Source organism: Monodelphis domestica, chromosome 1 (assembly GCF_027887165.1).
Source record: "Monodelphis domestica isolate mMonDom1 chromosome 1, mMonDom1.pri, whole genome shotgun sequence".
Taxonomy (NCBI): domain Eukaryota; kingdom Metazoa; phylum Chordata; class Mammalia; order Didelphimorphia; family Didelphidae; genus Monodelphis; species Monodelphis domestica.
In genome coordinates this window covers 99,934,273-99,950,985 of record NC_077227.1, presented here as the reverse complement: position 1 = coordinate 99,950,985, position 16,713 = coordinate 99,934,273, and the positions used below count along the sequence as shown (strand labels likewise).

The window sequence follows — 16,713 nt, the reverse complement described above, 5'->3', positions numbered from 1 at the left end:
GAAAATTAATTTATGCTCTGCCCCATGAATAATCAGCCCAAATCTCCTGTATCTGCATCTGTGGTATTGCAAAGAGAATTGATATGCAGATATTATTATGATCCTAAAGTGCTATGTCCATTACTATACTTTACTTAGGCAATATTATCACTGATATTTATTTGAAAATTTTCACAAGGCTTTAGAGAAAAAAATTTAAAAATAAACTCACTTAACTAGTCTAACTGGATCTATCCACAAAATAACAATTAAAACTGTAATTTGTATTTATTTAACATAGGTTAGGTAACTTTGGTAGTAGTGGAACATACATTACTATAGTTAAGGAGTGGCCAAATTTTGCAAAGCTTTGAATCTATGAAGCCAATAATATTGGGACTGATACAACATAGAAGGTTTCTGAGCATATCAAAAGGTTTCTGATACCATATAATAAAGGTTACTTAGAAGTTCCTTTTAATTGAGTTATTTTATGTTTTTATATTTCACATGTAAAAGTTTTGCTATAACAACTTCTCATGTGCATTTTTCCTTGTGTCCTTGACAAATTTATGAATCATCATTAATGGCACTTCTTTAAAGTAGCTGATGGGCAGTGTGGTAAGTGTCTGCCATATGTGTTTTGGAAATGTTCACTTGGAATAGCTAAGTTATTAACAGTAATTATGATCTGATGTTACAATGGAGATAAAAATTTCTTCATGGAATAAATCTTCCTGTATACATTGAGATCTGTTAAAGAAGAATTGGCAACAAAAGAAAAACACTTGAAGAACATAGAATAAAGCCTGCTAAATAAAAGTTTATTGTGAATAAAACTTACCTTTTTAAAAAAAAATTTATTTAAAATATTTTTTCATGGTTACATGATTCATGCACACCCCCACACCACCCACCCCCGCCATTTTCTCTTCCCCTTTCCCAAAGCTGACAAGCAGTTCCACTGGGTTAGAACGACTCTTTAACATCAAAACCTTAATCATGTCCCTATCACACTTATGTCATCGATCATGTATTTTTCTAATGCATTTCTGGTTCCACAGTTCTTTCTCTGGATGTGGATAACAAACTTACCTTTTAATGATGATAATATGAAAATATTCCTCTTTTTTTGAGGGGGGGGAATTGAGTCTACCTATCTTACCTAAGGTAGAAGTACAGTGGCCACTTAATGGGCCCCAATCCAGGTAGTGATCAGTATGGAAGATATAACCTGTTCCATTTTTCCCATATGGGTTGATTTGCCCGTCCTTAGGCAGCCTGATAGCTCTTATTCCCAGGGGCTCACCATTTTGGTTCTAGACTTAATGTAGACACTTAATTGTTTTTAACTCTATTGCAGCTGAGAACTCCCAAATTCAAGTGATCTACCATCCTTGATATCCCTCAGTAGTAAGGAGTATAGACATAAAACTCTTGTGAAGCACTTGATCACCGAAGTACTTAGTCTTATTTAGTATATCCCATGCTTTACATCTTTTCTGTTCCTATTTAAAGTCAATAGACTTTAGCTACCTATTCCTGTATAGTCTGTAAGGATCAAGGTCTATCTATTGCTATGTTAATTTTAAAAGTTTGATCATGGGATTTCCCATTTTTCTTTTTTTAAAGCTTCTATCTGTCTATGGGACTCATGATATGGGAAAGACTTTTATAAACTTTAGATATTAATCATAGTGCTTTTGTTTTCTATTTGCCATGTAAGATTTGTTATAACAAATTTATGCTAGAATAAAAATAATTAAGAAATAGTTCCCAAAAAATGTACGAAAGGAGAGTAGTGAGAGTATTGTGAGCCTGGAATATTGCTAACTGTGCCCACAAATTACATAACCTTTCTGTGATTTAAATTGCTAATCACTATTTGGAAATTAGTTCAAAGTCCTTAGAGCTCAACAGTTATGAAATCTCCAAAATTAATAAAAGTAACCATTGAGTTAAAGTTTACATTTAATTTTTGAAGCTCTTTAGTTACAGAAATGTAATTTGCATACTATTTTATTTGAAAAGTGTTAGGCCCAAAAAGAACTGAAAATAAACATCATGCCCTTGTTTCTCCATCAAATAAATTTGTTGTAAGTCAATTTGGAGATGGTGAAGTAAAATTCAGGAAAGGTGAGCAAAGCTAAACTTAGAAATGCAAAATTTATGCCCTTTTAGTTGTTTTCTGGGCATGGCAAGTGATAGGGTAAGGTAGAGGCTAAATCTCCAATGAAATGTTAAATGCTAGGCCCATAACAGTTTTTGATGCTACAGTATTTGATATACTTTGCAGTGTGCTTATCCTTTAACAGTTTTTGATGCTACAGTATTTGATATACTTTGCAGTGTGCTTATCCTTTTTATTTTGAAAGATGTTGATCATTGATACTACAGGACAGACTGCAGGATTTTTTCACCCCACATCTTCCAAAACATTAGTAAGGATTTACTAAATACTTAGAACAGTGTTGGCAAAATTTTTGTGTTCACATGCCTAAACTGCATCTTCTAGCTGTCTGTGAGCTCTCTACATTACTCCAGAGAGTGGAGAGAGGAAGTTCTTGCTTTGGGCAGCTGGACAGAGGAGTAGGACATGCATAAAATGCCCTTGGGTGCTGGGAAGAGGGAATGGAGCAGCTCCCCCAGTGCCAGCTCTGGTACACATACCCACACCTCACTAATGCTGACTTAGAAGGTCATTGGCCGTTTTTTTTTTTCATGGAAACTAGGACAAAAGAAAATTTTAGCTTAAAAAAAAAAAGATATACTGTTTTCTTCCCACTTCTCATAGCATAATTTATTTTGCTGTTTCATGTTTCTAGAAATAAGACATTAGTGAGTAAAGTGTATTTCATACTGCAGTTTTAAAAAAATATAACGATACATTTTTAGAGCTACATCAGTATAATGAAAATGACATGTGTTTCTTTGGCCATGTTTTAGTGTCAATATTTGCTTTCTTTCCCATTTGGCAGATCAGATAAAGCAAGAAGATATTGAAGGCATTCTCCAGAAATTCACAGGAAATATAATGCAAGTGCCCCCTCTGTAAGTTAATATTAAATAATAGTAAACTTTTAATGCTTTTTCATAATAAAAATCACATTAGTTCCTTTTATACTGTAATATATTATCAGCAAGGCATCCATTAACCATGACAGTGAATGATCAGATGCATATGATATTTAGTCAGGATGCTTTGAACATTTTGATAGTCTCTAAGATATGCTATCATGCCATAAAAAACATAGGAAGTAGTCTATCATCTTGGCTTAGTTGTCAACATAATCTATTATATGAGTGAACATTAAGTTTCAAGATTATATTTACTATATTTACTATCACCTAGACCTCTTTTCTAACAGGATCTTCAGGGAAGAGCTGCCCTAAAGGTCATTTGGACTGATTCAGGGATATATGTCAGAGGCATCGGAGAGCCTGATGTACATTAGAGTGACTGAATAACAGATTATGGGCTATGCATTCAAAGTCTAGCACACTTTGCATTTCTCCATATTTCTAAAACAAAAAAGACCAGGGATGTGGCACATAGGAGACAAGGATGTTTCCTTATTTACTAATGAGGTCTCTTGAGTACATGGACATATATACATAAGATTGAATGGATAATAGTTAATTATGTTGATTAACATTTCTGTTTGAATGTATTACCCATTGATTTATTGGCTAGTTTTCAAAAGGACAACCCAAGTCTATGTAAAAAGTATTCTAAATGACTTTAAAAATACTAAATTCACAGTAACTTAGTCCTTTATTTCATTAGGTTATTAAAAAGATGTTTGTATTATAAAATAAAAATGTAGCCAAACAGGGGTTAGTCCTGAAATACACTAAATTGGTTTCCCTTATTTAAAGGGAAAGAATATTTGGAAGGCACAATTTGACGTGACAAATAATAAAAGTTGGCTGAAATATGACTTCAAAAAATTAAATTGATTTTAAAAAATGCTAGTTTTATAGGCAGGAACAACATTAGTTGTTCTTTGGACCCTAATAATTACATATTTATTTTTGGGATTTAAATAAGGCTGCTTTTAGAATTTTCTTCATGGTAGTTAGTTGCTTCAAGGCTTTTCTGTTTTAATTGTAACCTTGACTAAACAGATTTCTTAAATGGACCTTTTATTTGTTTCTTAATAGCATTAAACAAATCTTAAAACATGAAAATGAAGCAATTTCATTAATTGAGAAGTCATGAATCATTATCACTATTTTAGTAGAATTTGTCATTGTCTCTGGGACATCTTACCTAGTTCTTGCACTGTACTCCACCCTGTTCTCCATTATTTCATTTGCCTGAATTCTGAAGTTTGGGGCATTGGTTCCAGGGGCCACAGAGAACTGAACCAAATTTACCAAGGAATTGACTGAAGATTAGAAGTGGACCATTGTTCAGTAAATTCCTGAATAAGATATGTTAGCTTAAAAGAGGTTTAGGAAATTCTTGTTGATCCCCTGATACCATTTGTGATATGAAAAGTCTATAGTCTATTTTATCAAAAGTAAAATTTAAGTTTGATAAGGTAGAATGATTTGCTTCAATTAATGCTAGTTTAATACAGGTCTATCAGTTATTTCTATACTACATTAATATCTGATGAGATTTTCCCCCCCACTTTTGTTAGCTATTCTGCTTTAAAGAAAGATGGACAGAGACTTTCAACTTTGATGAAGAAAGGTGAAGTAGTAGAGGCAAAACCTGCCAGACCAGTCACAGTTTATAGCCTCTCCCTTCAAAAATTCCAGCCACCTTTATTTACATTAGGTAAGGGAAGAAGCTTAAAATGCTAATGATTCAATTTTACATGCATTTTATTTCATTGTTTGGATTCAATTCAAAGTGATCCATGGAATATAATGAAGAATTATATGTTTGATTATTAGACAGAATTTTTAATAGGCCGAAATTTTCTAATTTCATTGCTCTTGATAACATAGTTAAGGAGACAGTCACCATTATGTGAAGGCTCATAAATGCTTTTTCTAAATAGGCTGTTTTTAATTTATAAAATATCAATAAATAAAATTGGGATTATTGGTCATGATATCTAATTTTGTATCATCAAAATTTATATTTAATGACTGTCCCCTTTCTGTTGGTACCAACTATTTCTATACTTCTCATTTAGAATTAATTGGTATGAAATTTATCTTTGGGGAAAGGGGCTTTCTGAGATTGGTACAGTATAATATTTATTGGTTTTGGAGTCCAAAAATAGAGATTTGAATCCTGGCTCTGCCACATCCTTTCATTGTAAATACATGACACTTCTCTGGGCTTATTCTGTCTCATTGGCAAAATAAGTTTGTATCAATTAACTTAGAACATCCTTTCTTGCCCTAAATCTGTGATCCTGTGTAGTTATCAAAATGAAGATAATTTCTTTCTTCATTTACAATGGAATATTCCTGGTAATAAATAAAGAGGAAATGGAAAATAAAATGTCTGCTTAGGAACATCAGATTTAAATTCAGGTTATTATTTAATTTTTTCTTTATTATGCCTTTCTTTAAAAAATAATTCATATAATCTAAGTTTTAAATTTTTTGGGGGGGATGGAAATAATTGTTTATCTTTGCCTGAGAAATTTATGCACATTTCATAGTCTTCCTGCCTACAGTGAGACTGATGTATGAAACTTGAAATCTACTTGATTTTTGAAGAGATAAGGATTTAATCATTCTTAGTCTCTAGACCCTCTTTTATTTTATAGTCAGTTCACAAGGCATCTTGGAAAAGATTCTTTAAGAAATATTCTCCCAATTGGTTTTTGTTCTAAATTTCATTTTCTTTTCTGTTAGCATTATTCTACACCTTATGTGTCTACAGGGGATTATACCTAATAGTTCAAAATTATTTTCATCCTTAAGAGTCCCTGATTCTAAAACAATTTGAGGAATATATAAGAAATACAAAAATGACCAATTCTTAAAAAAATTATTTCATGGAAATGTAATAGATGTTTGGTTGGAAGAAAAGATATCTTTTAAAATAACATATTAAAACATGAGAAAACCTAGATGCACATGAATTTTAAAGATTTTTGTAGAATAAAGGACATAATAGTTTTGACCGCCTATGAATGTAAATGTGATGTTAGAATTCCATTACCTTTCTTTGGTCTTGAGGATCATTTTTAGCGCTAGGAATAATAAAGGTTACTGTTATATAGAAAGAAATGACCCTTTATGACTTCAGAACACAGTATCAGTTTATTATAAGATAAAAATAGTAAAATTACCATGTTTATATTTACTCTCTACGTGACTAGAATACTATATATTAATTAAGACTAGAAAAAAAAGTAGACTGTAACTTCTTCCATTTGAACTTTAGGGACCATTTACAAGAGATGCTTTGTTGATAGATGAAGCTTGTAATGAAAATTGTGATCTCTATACTCAGATACTGATTGACTTATTGTCTTCTCTTCAACATATAAGGCTTTTAGTGTTAAGGAAAAAAGTTTTGGTATGTGCTTAATTCCCATAGTTTCTCTAATTTATTAGTTGTTTTATAAATACTTGTTAACAGCTATTGGCCAGTCACCAAAAGAAACTTTTAAAAATGTCCTATCTTGAGGTGTAGCACGTTTTTCCAGAACACAATTGTGATCATTTGGGAAAAGATCTTAACCTGCTTGGAATTTCTAAGTCTGATACCATTTACATTAAAAAATCCCTGCCTTTCAGCATTGTAAAGCAGAGATATTTAACCTTTTGAAACCTTTTAAATGAATTAGGCTACAGTTTTTATTAAAATGCCATGACTTGCTAGTTAATTTAAAATGTGTTCATTGGGTTGCTTCTGTTTGCTTTCCCAGTACTCTGACTTTGCAATCTCTCACACACATATGCTTCAAGATGAATAATTTATCTTGTATGCCATAAATATTTCATCACTTGATTGTTTGCATAGTGCATTTTTACATTTGTTTAGAGGCATCATTTCTATGTAAAGTAGATTTCATGGGGTGTTGGCAATTTACCATGTCACTGTTAACATTCCAGATGTTGAATGTGGAGGAGGTTTTTATATCAGAAGCTTGGTCAGTGACATTGGCAAAGGTAAGGATGGATGAAAAAGAATTGCTATTTAGGGAGCTATATTCTTTTTTCAGCATTCTGTTTTTCAACTTCTCTGAGTACCAGCCCTATGTATTGAATTCCTTTGCTAGCTTCCATTGCATTACTGTTAGGTTTTATGGCCAACAATTTCTAAACATCAGCAGTGGCAGTGAAATGCTTGTGCTAAGATAAGGAGAAGAAGATAAAAAGTGAACAGAAAAATAAGTATTAGAAAATACTAGTACAGACTTTTTTTTTTAAATATGGGAGTACCTGACTACAATTATGATTCAGAAAAAATATATAAACATCCCTTTAAAATTTTTTTGGCGGGGAGGGTTCCATTTTAAAGAAGTAGAAAACAAAATCTCCTAGACCGGCTGAAATATATTTCTCCATGGTGGGGGGACTTTTCCTATTGCGAAAATGTTATTTTTAATCCCAGTTGTCTTTGTTGTCATTTGTTCTTCTGGATTATTCCATTAAAATTTTTAAGTTAGATACATATATGTGTGATTTACATCTTTATCTTATGTAAAGCATTATAAAATGTAAAATAAAAACTTGTCTTATGGGTTGTTTTATCCCTTTAGAACTTTCTTCCTGTGCCACTGTGCAAGAACTGACCCGAACTAAACAGGGACCATTTACACTAGAGGAGCATGCCCTTCGAGAAGACAAATGGACAATTGATGGAATAGCACAATCCTTAGAGCATTGCATGCCTCTTCTCTCAGTAGAACCTTCTGTTAAAAAATTAAAAACTGAAGATTCTAAAGTACAAGCTGTGAGCTCTGAAGATAAAACAAGTCAGGTTAAGGAAAAAGATGGAGTGATTGGAACATCTTAAAATTGGACTGGGATTGTTATGTTTTCCTAGTTGAATTTATAATCTTTTGTGTGCAAAATGACAAGCTGCATTGTGAAAAAAAAAAGAAAGAAAGAATTTTCTCTCTGCATGGAGAAAAAGTCCATAATTTCTTATTTCTACAACATGCTATTCATCTAATACATTGTATTATAAATGGGTTTGTCAGTACTCTAAATTCTTTGCTGTATTCTAAAGGAACTTTTAGAATGTTTTTGTGTTACCATATTGACAATAAAAATTTTAAATCAAAATTTCAGAAAATTTAATTTTCTAAATTTAGTCACTCATCATTATACCAGTAAATAAGTTAAAATGTATTTTCTAATCTAATGAAAACAAAATTGGGGTTGTAATTTATTTTGTTCTCTGAAATTCAGAGTGTATAATTTTATTTATTGGACTACACAGAGAAATGTTAATGATAATCCACTTAGGACAGCATCATGCTGAATTATTATAATATTTTAATTTTAATCCTTACCTTCCCTCTTAGAATCAATACAGTGTATTGGTTCTAAAGCAGAGAAGTAGTAAGAGGTAGACAATTGGGGTTAAATGACTTGTCCAGAGTCACACAGCTAGGAGGTATCTGAGGTCAGATTTGGACCCAGGACCTTTTATCTATGGGCCTGTCTCTCAATCTACTGAACTACTTCACTGCCCCCCACTGATTATTTTTTAAATAGAGCTTAAAATGATCCTTTATGTAACTCAGTTGCTTTGTGAACATAAAATTAAAAAAACATTGTTTAGACCAGACTACATCTACCTTTAATAATATATTTGTTAATCTGCGAACCATTTAGTTGCAATAAAGATCTATAAATGATTCCAATTATCATTACCTACTGCTCCCACTAATTTGGTAAAGTTGATAATTTACTCTTTATACTTATCTCATGATTATTCCAAATAAAGGATAAAGTAATTAAGGCTTATGAATTGGTAGATAGCAAATGGACCCTTTTGTGTTAATAGTTGGGTCAGCAGTGCTATAGCCTTTTGACCTCTTCTAATTCATTACCTAATGTAATATGCCCATCATATTTTCCTTTTATATTGGGAGTGGGGAATAGGGAAGATTAGTCTTTTTTTATTTTCTTTTTTTTTGCTAAGGTATTTATCTTTCTCAAAACAAAATTTTATTTCTACCTATGCCTTTTTTTTTTTGCTTCTATCTGTCATTGCTTCAGGTGATACTTACTGGTTTTGACCAAGGTGGCTTCATTAAATTTCCAGGTATGCTTCTTCTCTAAATGATCTGCCTTGATTATTATGCTTTTTTCTTTGGGTTCTACTGAGAAATTCAACTTTCTATGCCACTTAAGCTACATCATTTAGAAAGTATAGTCATTCACAAATATTTGAGTTTATAGATGCTACTAGGGGCTTCATTTTTTAATTTCTAGGAAATTATAATGTACAATTCTGCTTTTAATATAGTCTCTTGTTATATGTTCTTATAGTTCAAAAGCAAGACCATTAAAAGTTTCTTGAAATAATAATTTTAAGTTGTTTTAACCTCTAAAACATGTTTAATTATAATTCTACATTAAAAATAGAGAATATACATTAATTTTAGTTAATTTTGATTATAGTTATTTGAACCTCTAATATTATAGTATATAGAGTATAATGTAAACCCATGTGTAATCAGTTTTTTATTAATTTTTAGAATTAAACATTCATTTTTTTCTTCCTATCTCCACTGGGGAAACAAATCCTTTTTATTTATTTCTATTTTTGTAATATTTTATTTTCCACCAATTACATGTAAAAACAATTTTTCCAATTTAAAAAAAAATTAACAAGTTCCAGATTCTTTCTCTCTCTCCCCTTCCTCTCTCCCTGAGAAGGTAAGCACTCCAGTATAGATTTTACATATGCAATCATGTAAAAAAAGTTCTTCCATATTAGTCATTTTGTGAAAGAGAACTTTAAAACTAAAAAAGAATGAAGTAACATATAGTATGTTTCAGTCTGCATTCAGACCCCATCAATTTTTTCTCTGGTGGATAACAATTTTTATCATGAGTCTTTTGGGACATTCTTTGATCACTGTATTGCTGAGAATATCTAAGTCACAACTGTTCGTTGTATAATGTTATTGTTATTGTGTACAGTGTTCCTCCTGTTCTTATTCATGTTGCAAGAGTTCATGCAAGTCTTTCCAGGTTTTTCTGAGTTCATCCTGCCTGTTATTTTTTATAACACAATTGTATTTTATTACAGTCATATGCCACAACTTGTTCAGTTGGACATCCCCTCAATTTACAATTCTTTACCACCCACAAAAGAGCCGCTATAATTATTTGCATTCAAAAAGATCCTTTTCCCCTTTTAAAAAATTTTTCTTTGGTATAGAGACCTGGTTGTGGTTTTGCTAGGTCAAATAGTATATACCGTTTTAGAGCCCTTGAGGCATAGTTCCTTCCATATTGCTCTCTGGAATGGTTTGAGTTAACCCTCCCAACATTTGTCATTTTCCTTTTTTATCATATTGGTCAATCTGATAGGTATTGAGGTGGTACCTCAGAATTGACAAACCCTTTTAAACAGGTTTGCATAGTAAAAAAATTTTTTTTCATGTTATGAAAAAATGCTTCATTCTACATATTTAATCTTAGCTTCTTTTTCTTAGCAAGTAGTATTCTTTACTGTTAGTCCTCTGAAATCTTGGTTTATTACATTGATCAGAGTTAATAAATTTTTACAACAGTGTCACAAGATTAACAAGAAATGGTTTTAATGATACTATAATAGCAAAATAATTTTTGAACTACAAATTAAAAATTTCTAATTTGAATTTAACCAAATTTAATACCCTACAACTTGTAAGTAAAAACTAGTGGAAGTATACATTTCCATGAGAGTTGATAGTATTAATTCATGCAATGACTGACTTTAAATTATTTCTCCCCCTAATATTTAGGTGACAGGAATTGAGCATTTCACTTTTATAAATTTCAGTGTTCAAAATGACAGTTGTTTTGTGTTCTGATTAAATTGTGAGAATGAACTGCCTAATTTAGTAGTTCTAGAGTCTCGTGTCTATGTTTCTATTATTTATATTTTAACTACATTCTTTCCAGTCTTCCTTTAAGGAAAAGATTTTACATTTATCCTGAAAAAAATGGTAAGGGAGTCTTTTGTATTTATTTTAAATTCATATATTAAAAAAAAAAACCCTTATCTTCTTAGTATTTCTAAGTAATTCTAAGACAACAACATCAAGAGCTAAGCAGTTGGAGGTTAAGTGATTTGGGTCTAGAGTCAGGTCTAGAGCTAGGAAATATCTGATGCCAGATTTGAACCTAGGTATCATCTCCACTGTGCTACACCTAGCTGCTCCCCTCCGCTTACCTTTAAATCCTGATACACATTCTAAGAAGAGCAACAAGGGCTAGGTAATGGGGTTAAGTGACTTGCCCAGAAATTTGTAGGCTTAAAGTTGAAAAAAGGATCTCAGAGGTAATTTGGTTACCATATTGTGACTAGGACTACCAGCTACAAAATTCTGAACGTTCACTTTAAATAGCTTTCCAGCATTCACGTGAAATGGAATTCACATTCCATTTTTAGACAATTCTTTGTTGAGGTTTTCCTTTTGTTAACCTGAAATCTCCCTGTGCAAACGACTCCTGTTTTTTCATAGTTCTATTTCCAGGAGCCAAGAGCTCTTTATGATCATACAGGCCCAACCTTTCAAATTAAAGCCTTTCAAATACTTGAAGATGATTGTGTTTCCTTCTCAAACCTTTCCTTCATCAGTCTTTTCCAGATTTATCAGATTCTTAGTTTCTTAAAGCATCTTTTATAGTTTCAATTCTCATTTTCTTGGTTACCATCCTTTGGATTCCCTACATCATGTCCAACATGGTGTATTACAGAGAACATTGGATTTGAAGCCAAAAGACCCGAGATCACCGGTGATCATATCTAGAGAATTGTGGTCTTGGTCTTTTTGGCTGCCAGGCCTCAATTAGTTCATGTTGAGCTTTTATAAAAGTCCACCGAAGCTCTCGGCTCCTTTTAATGTGAACCAAAGTATAGGTCTTTACATTTATCCTATTAAGTTCCGTCTTAACTAGGCTTGGTTGCATGGTCCGAGATCATCCGGCTCTTTGGATCCCAGATCTGTCATTCAACTATTAAAGATTCTTCCAGCTTGTGCCACACAAATTTAATAAACATCCTATCCATAGGTACTCCTCTAGTGGTGTTTTTATCAGCCTCCTATCCTTGCCTGTAGCTAGAGACTTCCTTCTGAATTTATAAAGATACACTCTTTTGGGTCTACTTCAACCAATTCCTGAATCTAAAATTACCATTTCACATTAGTGGTACCTTGAGACACACGAGTTTAATTCGTTCTATGGCAAGCTCGTAACTCAATTTGCTCCTGTGTCAAATTGAATTTCCCCATTTAAATGAATGGAAATGCAATTAATCCATTATGGCCCCCAAACACATGAGTTTTTTGTTTTATGTGCTTTTAAATATGAAAATATATGTTACAAATAAATATCAATAATAAGAAAGAATGTAAAGGAATAAACTTGCTTAGGAAATGTCATTTACCTTCCAGGTCGGATGAAGCTGCTGGTGGAGGTTTTCATTTTGTGCTCTGCACAATCAACCTTACTATTACTTATGATATGTAACTATTGCTAAACTTAATGGCTATTTTTTTACTTCTAAGTAATTTTCACTTTCTTCATTGAATTTTAGCTGTTTTGCTACACTTTCCTCCATTTTACTTTCAGGCTGTTTCAACAAAAACCTTTCCATGGAAGTTTGTTTCTTCCACCCTTTCAGAATGTTTCAATAATGTGTAAAACACATGTCATAACAAGTCCAAACGCAGGGCCTGTTGCAACTTTTTCTGGTTGTGTCTTTTCAATAAACTTTAATTTTTTCCCAAATCCTCAACTTTTCCTTAATCTCTTGTACTGATTACCTCATCCACCTCGGGCTCCTCCCAGGGGCGAAAGTTACTGATTCAATGGTCTCCTGTGCCTTAAAGCAAAAGCTGGATCTTGACTGCTCATATCTAAATTTCTTGTGACTCGAGGCACTCATGTATCAAGGTACCACTGAATCTTCATCTTGTCCACAGGGAGGAATCAGTTTTTCACATGCTTTCCTGGGTATACCATGCCAGGAATCCCCCTGATTTCAATCTAGTAATGACTACCAATGTTTCTTTTCCATCCTCCCCCCCTCCCCATCAAAGGATTTTTTCCCCCCAATCATTAAGATTAGGTTCTGATATCTTAAAAAAGATATTGAAGTGTTCCTGATAGAAAAGATTTCCCAAAATGTGTTATAAAAGGGAAAATTCGACATAATTTTATTTGGGCACTAAAGTGTTTTTCTGTTTGCTTTGAGAATTATAAAAAGCTAGTGCATCTTCATTTATTATGTTTCAGATTGATCATAAGGTAGAATTTAAATCATTTACACTTCCCTGATTTAGAGTGTCAACAAAACTCGATTTAACTAACATTTATTACTATCTATTATGTACCAAGTGCTGGGGATACAAAAACATAATTGCCTTTGTCTTTAAGGAGTTCTCCCTCTGGGTGGGTTGGTGGGGAGGCTAAATAAATATAAAGTGTATTCTAAGTTATGCCAAGTTACTTTAAGAGAAAGCTGGGTTAAAGTTTTACTGTTTCTTGGTATAGGCCTATCCTGACAAACTAGGCCAAGTTTTCTAACCAGACTACCTTTGAACTGAAGTTTTTATTCTCCATTTGGGTTGTTGAATATCACAGAGAAATGGCTAATGCTTTATACGAACTTGCCCTAATTGGTCACAAAGATGTCTTCACAAAGACACCAAATTCATGATTCCACCCAAACTGCTTCTCTAAGATAAAGGAAAAGAGAACAGGGGAAACAAATACCCAGTTTCTGAGTCCAGTGACCATGTAGTGGTTTTCTTACTCATCTGTTTTTATTTCATTTCTGTATCTTCTGGCAGCTACCATAATGCTTGAACGTATTAGATACTTAATAAATATTTTTTTTAATGAGATGGAAAAAGTCAGGAAAATTGGCTTCTGAACTCTCAAATTCCTCATCTATTCTATTACTCCCTGGCACATTGCCGTTGAGCTCCCTTCCTTTGCATGGCTTATGTACCTTCCTTATGGTAATACCCTTGGGTTGGGATGTTTTTCTGGTGGTATTTTAAAAAAGGTAGTTGCTAAATTTGAATTGTCCTTTCAATATCTAAGTATCATAACATAGCCCTGCCCTCTACTCATTATTGTCTATTAAATTTTCAGGCTTCTACTACAAAGATACTTTCTAAAAAAAATTTTTTTTAAACCCTTACCTTCCTTCTTAGAATCACTACTATGTGTTGGCTCCAAGGCAGAAGAATGGTAAGGGCTAGGCAATGGGGGTCAAGTGACTTGTCCAGGGTCACCCAGCTGGGAAGTGTCCAAGGCCAGATTTGAACCTAGGATATGGTCTAAATTTGACCAAATAAAATCACCCCCCCCCCAATTTGAAGAATTTGCCCTGATCCATCAACATCTATGCTAGCAGTTGCATCTATTCCTAAGAAAACAAATATTGGTCTAATTAGATCCTTCTAATTTGAGAGTTAGAAAAGATCAGAACAGCCAAGTAATTCAGCTCCAATGCCAAAGGAACCTCCACCACATAGCCTCTTCACCAAGACTTTCTTTGGATGGGAACCTACTACCTCTTGAGGCATCATCTCATTCCACTTTTAGGAGACTTAATTGTTAGGAACCTGTTCCTGACATCAAGCCTAAAGTTGCCTCCTTGTGATTTCAATCCAATGTTCCTAGTTCTGGGGCCAAGTGTAAATCCTCCGTTGGGACAGTTTTCAAGTATTTAAAGACGAATATGTCCTCCCTGAGTAATCTCTTGGCCAGGTCTGTGATCCCAGAGTCAAGTGAAGTTTTCTTGTGATTATGCTATAGAGATCTAATGCCGTGAGACCTGGAGGGGGCGTATTCAAGATGCCTAAGAAAATAACCCTTCTTAAAGACTTAAAAAGTCTCCATTTATATACTAGCATGCCAACGACATCATTCCAACTTATTCACTAGTTTCTAAGAATTTTGGACACTAGTTCGTTAGTCTAATTGTAGTTGGCATAAATTACATTTTTATTTCTCCAACACTTGTTTTCCAATTTAGATTTTTTTTTCACGATTCCATGTCACACTCATTTGTCTCAATTAGTGAGGATTGTGTATATTCTTGGATTTTCTCTTTATATAAGTATATTTTGAACCAGATGGAGCACTAATGAGTCAAAGGGGTGGTATTTCAGGCATGCTTTTGTCTTGTAGTCAAATCAATAGTCAACAATTTGGGGCAGATTAAATTTGGGGCATTTAAAGGTTGTGCTTGTCTTTGGTGAATTGTTCAGTTTCAAAATGAAGCAAGCAATCTGACTCATAACAGTATGAGGAGGAATAGAAAGCCAGAATTTTTAAACTTCAATTTCTTTTCTTTTTAAACCCTTATTTCTGCCTTATTAACAACTTTTAAGACAAAAGGGCAAGGGTCAGGCAAATGGGGCTAAGGGAATTGCCCAGGGTCACCCAGCTCGATTTGAACCCAGGTCCTCCTGACTCCACCACGGTGCCACCTAACTGTCCCAACACTTCATTTTCAAAAGAACAGCATTGTAGATAGTTCTGAGTTTTATGTCCCTAGAGCCTGTGGCCATACTTCCCTGTGGCTATCCTGAAGTGACTAAGTTTTGTCATTTTAGCAGTCCTGGTTTGCCTTGTTAACCAGAAAGCTAATTATGATAAACCATATTTTAATTTCTACATTACATCCTCCAAAAATCACTAACTCCTAAATGCCATTTGAAATAACTAAAAGTGACAACTAAAAGTGTCTTTTTAAGTCCAGGATTTTCCAATGTAGCAGGTTAAGCGTAATTGCCCTGGATGTGAGTCGGTTTTATTCTCTTGGTTCAGTCCCTCCTCATGGAAACTCCTAATTAGATTCAGCTTTTGAAACTAACTTAGACTTCCTATCATAATAAAGTGACACAATTTAATTAGATTAGGGGAAGTGCGGTATATCAAAAAGCATCCAACAAAGATAATGTAATGCTTTCATTTCAGTCCAATATGATCTCATCCGCCCCTAGGCTAGAGCCTGATCTCCCCCTACCTCTGCTTCCGCATGGCATGCACCAGAGTGGGAACCAGGCAATTCCCTCCCCGCTTTAGAAGCTTGCTGGTCTGCCAGCGCAGCAGGAAAGGGGAATAATAGGTCAATCGTTGACGGAAGTGGCTAGGGAAGCTGGCAGCGGCTGCTGGGGCACGCTGGCTCCTCATACCGCACTGATCATCATTGATCGCTCTGGCTCAGCAGGCTTTGCAGCGCTGGAGAGATGCCTGCCGACGGTGCCCCGGCCCCAGAGAGGGAAGGCGCACGTTCACAGCCATGTTCTTTCTGCTCTTCTTTCCAAATCCCTCTGTCTCCCCCGAGCACCGAGCACCGAGTATCCTGAAAAGAAGTTGCAGCAGAAGCTTTCCACTAGAAAACCCGGGAGCATCGCTATTCCGATGTCATCACGATAAGAAGAGCTCCCATTTGTAGAGCACTTAAGGGTTGGCAGAGAGCCCTGTCTACATTAACTCTTTGATCTGTACAATCCTGTGAAGCAGGTGCTATCGTTATCTCCATTTTGAAGATGAAGAAATAGGCATTGAGCCATCACACAGCTAGTAACTGTCTGAGGGAAGATTCAAACTCAG

General features: G+C 34.0%; 1 protein-coding gene across 2 annotated transcripts in view; it reads left to right on the top strand.

Moving 5' to 3' along the window:
* TRUB1 (TruB pseudouridine synthase family member 1) overlaps nucleotides 1–8,193 on the top strand; it is a 43,184-nt gene extending 34,991 nt beyond the window's left edge. Inside the window, exons 5-8 of one of the 2 annotated variants that reach the window (XM_007478950.3) lie at nucleotides 2,958–3,030; nucleotides 4,629–4,768; nucleotides 7,015–7,071; nucleotides 7,665–8,193. In XM_007478950.3, coding sequence (XP_007479012.1) covers nucleotides 2,958–3,030; nucleotides 4,629–4,768; nucleotides 7,015–7,071; nucleotides 7,665–7,921 — 527 coding nt within the window. In that variant the 3' untranslated portion in view covers nucleotides 7,922–8,193. The remainder of the gene's footprint in view (nucleotides 1–2,957; nucleotides 3,031–4,628; nucleotides 4,769–7,014; nucleotides 7,072–7,664) is intronic. The other variant, XR_460334.3, reaches the window with a different exon arrangement.
* Nucleotides 8,194–16,713: the final 8,520 nt, after the last annotated feature.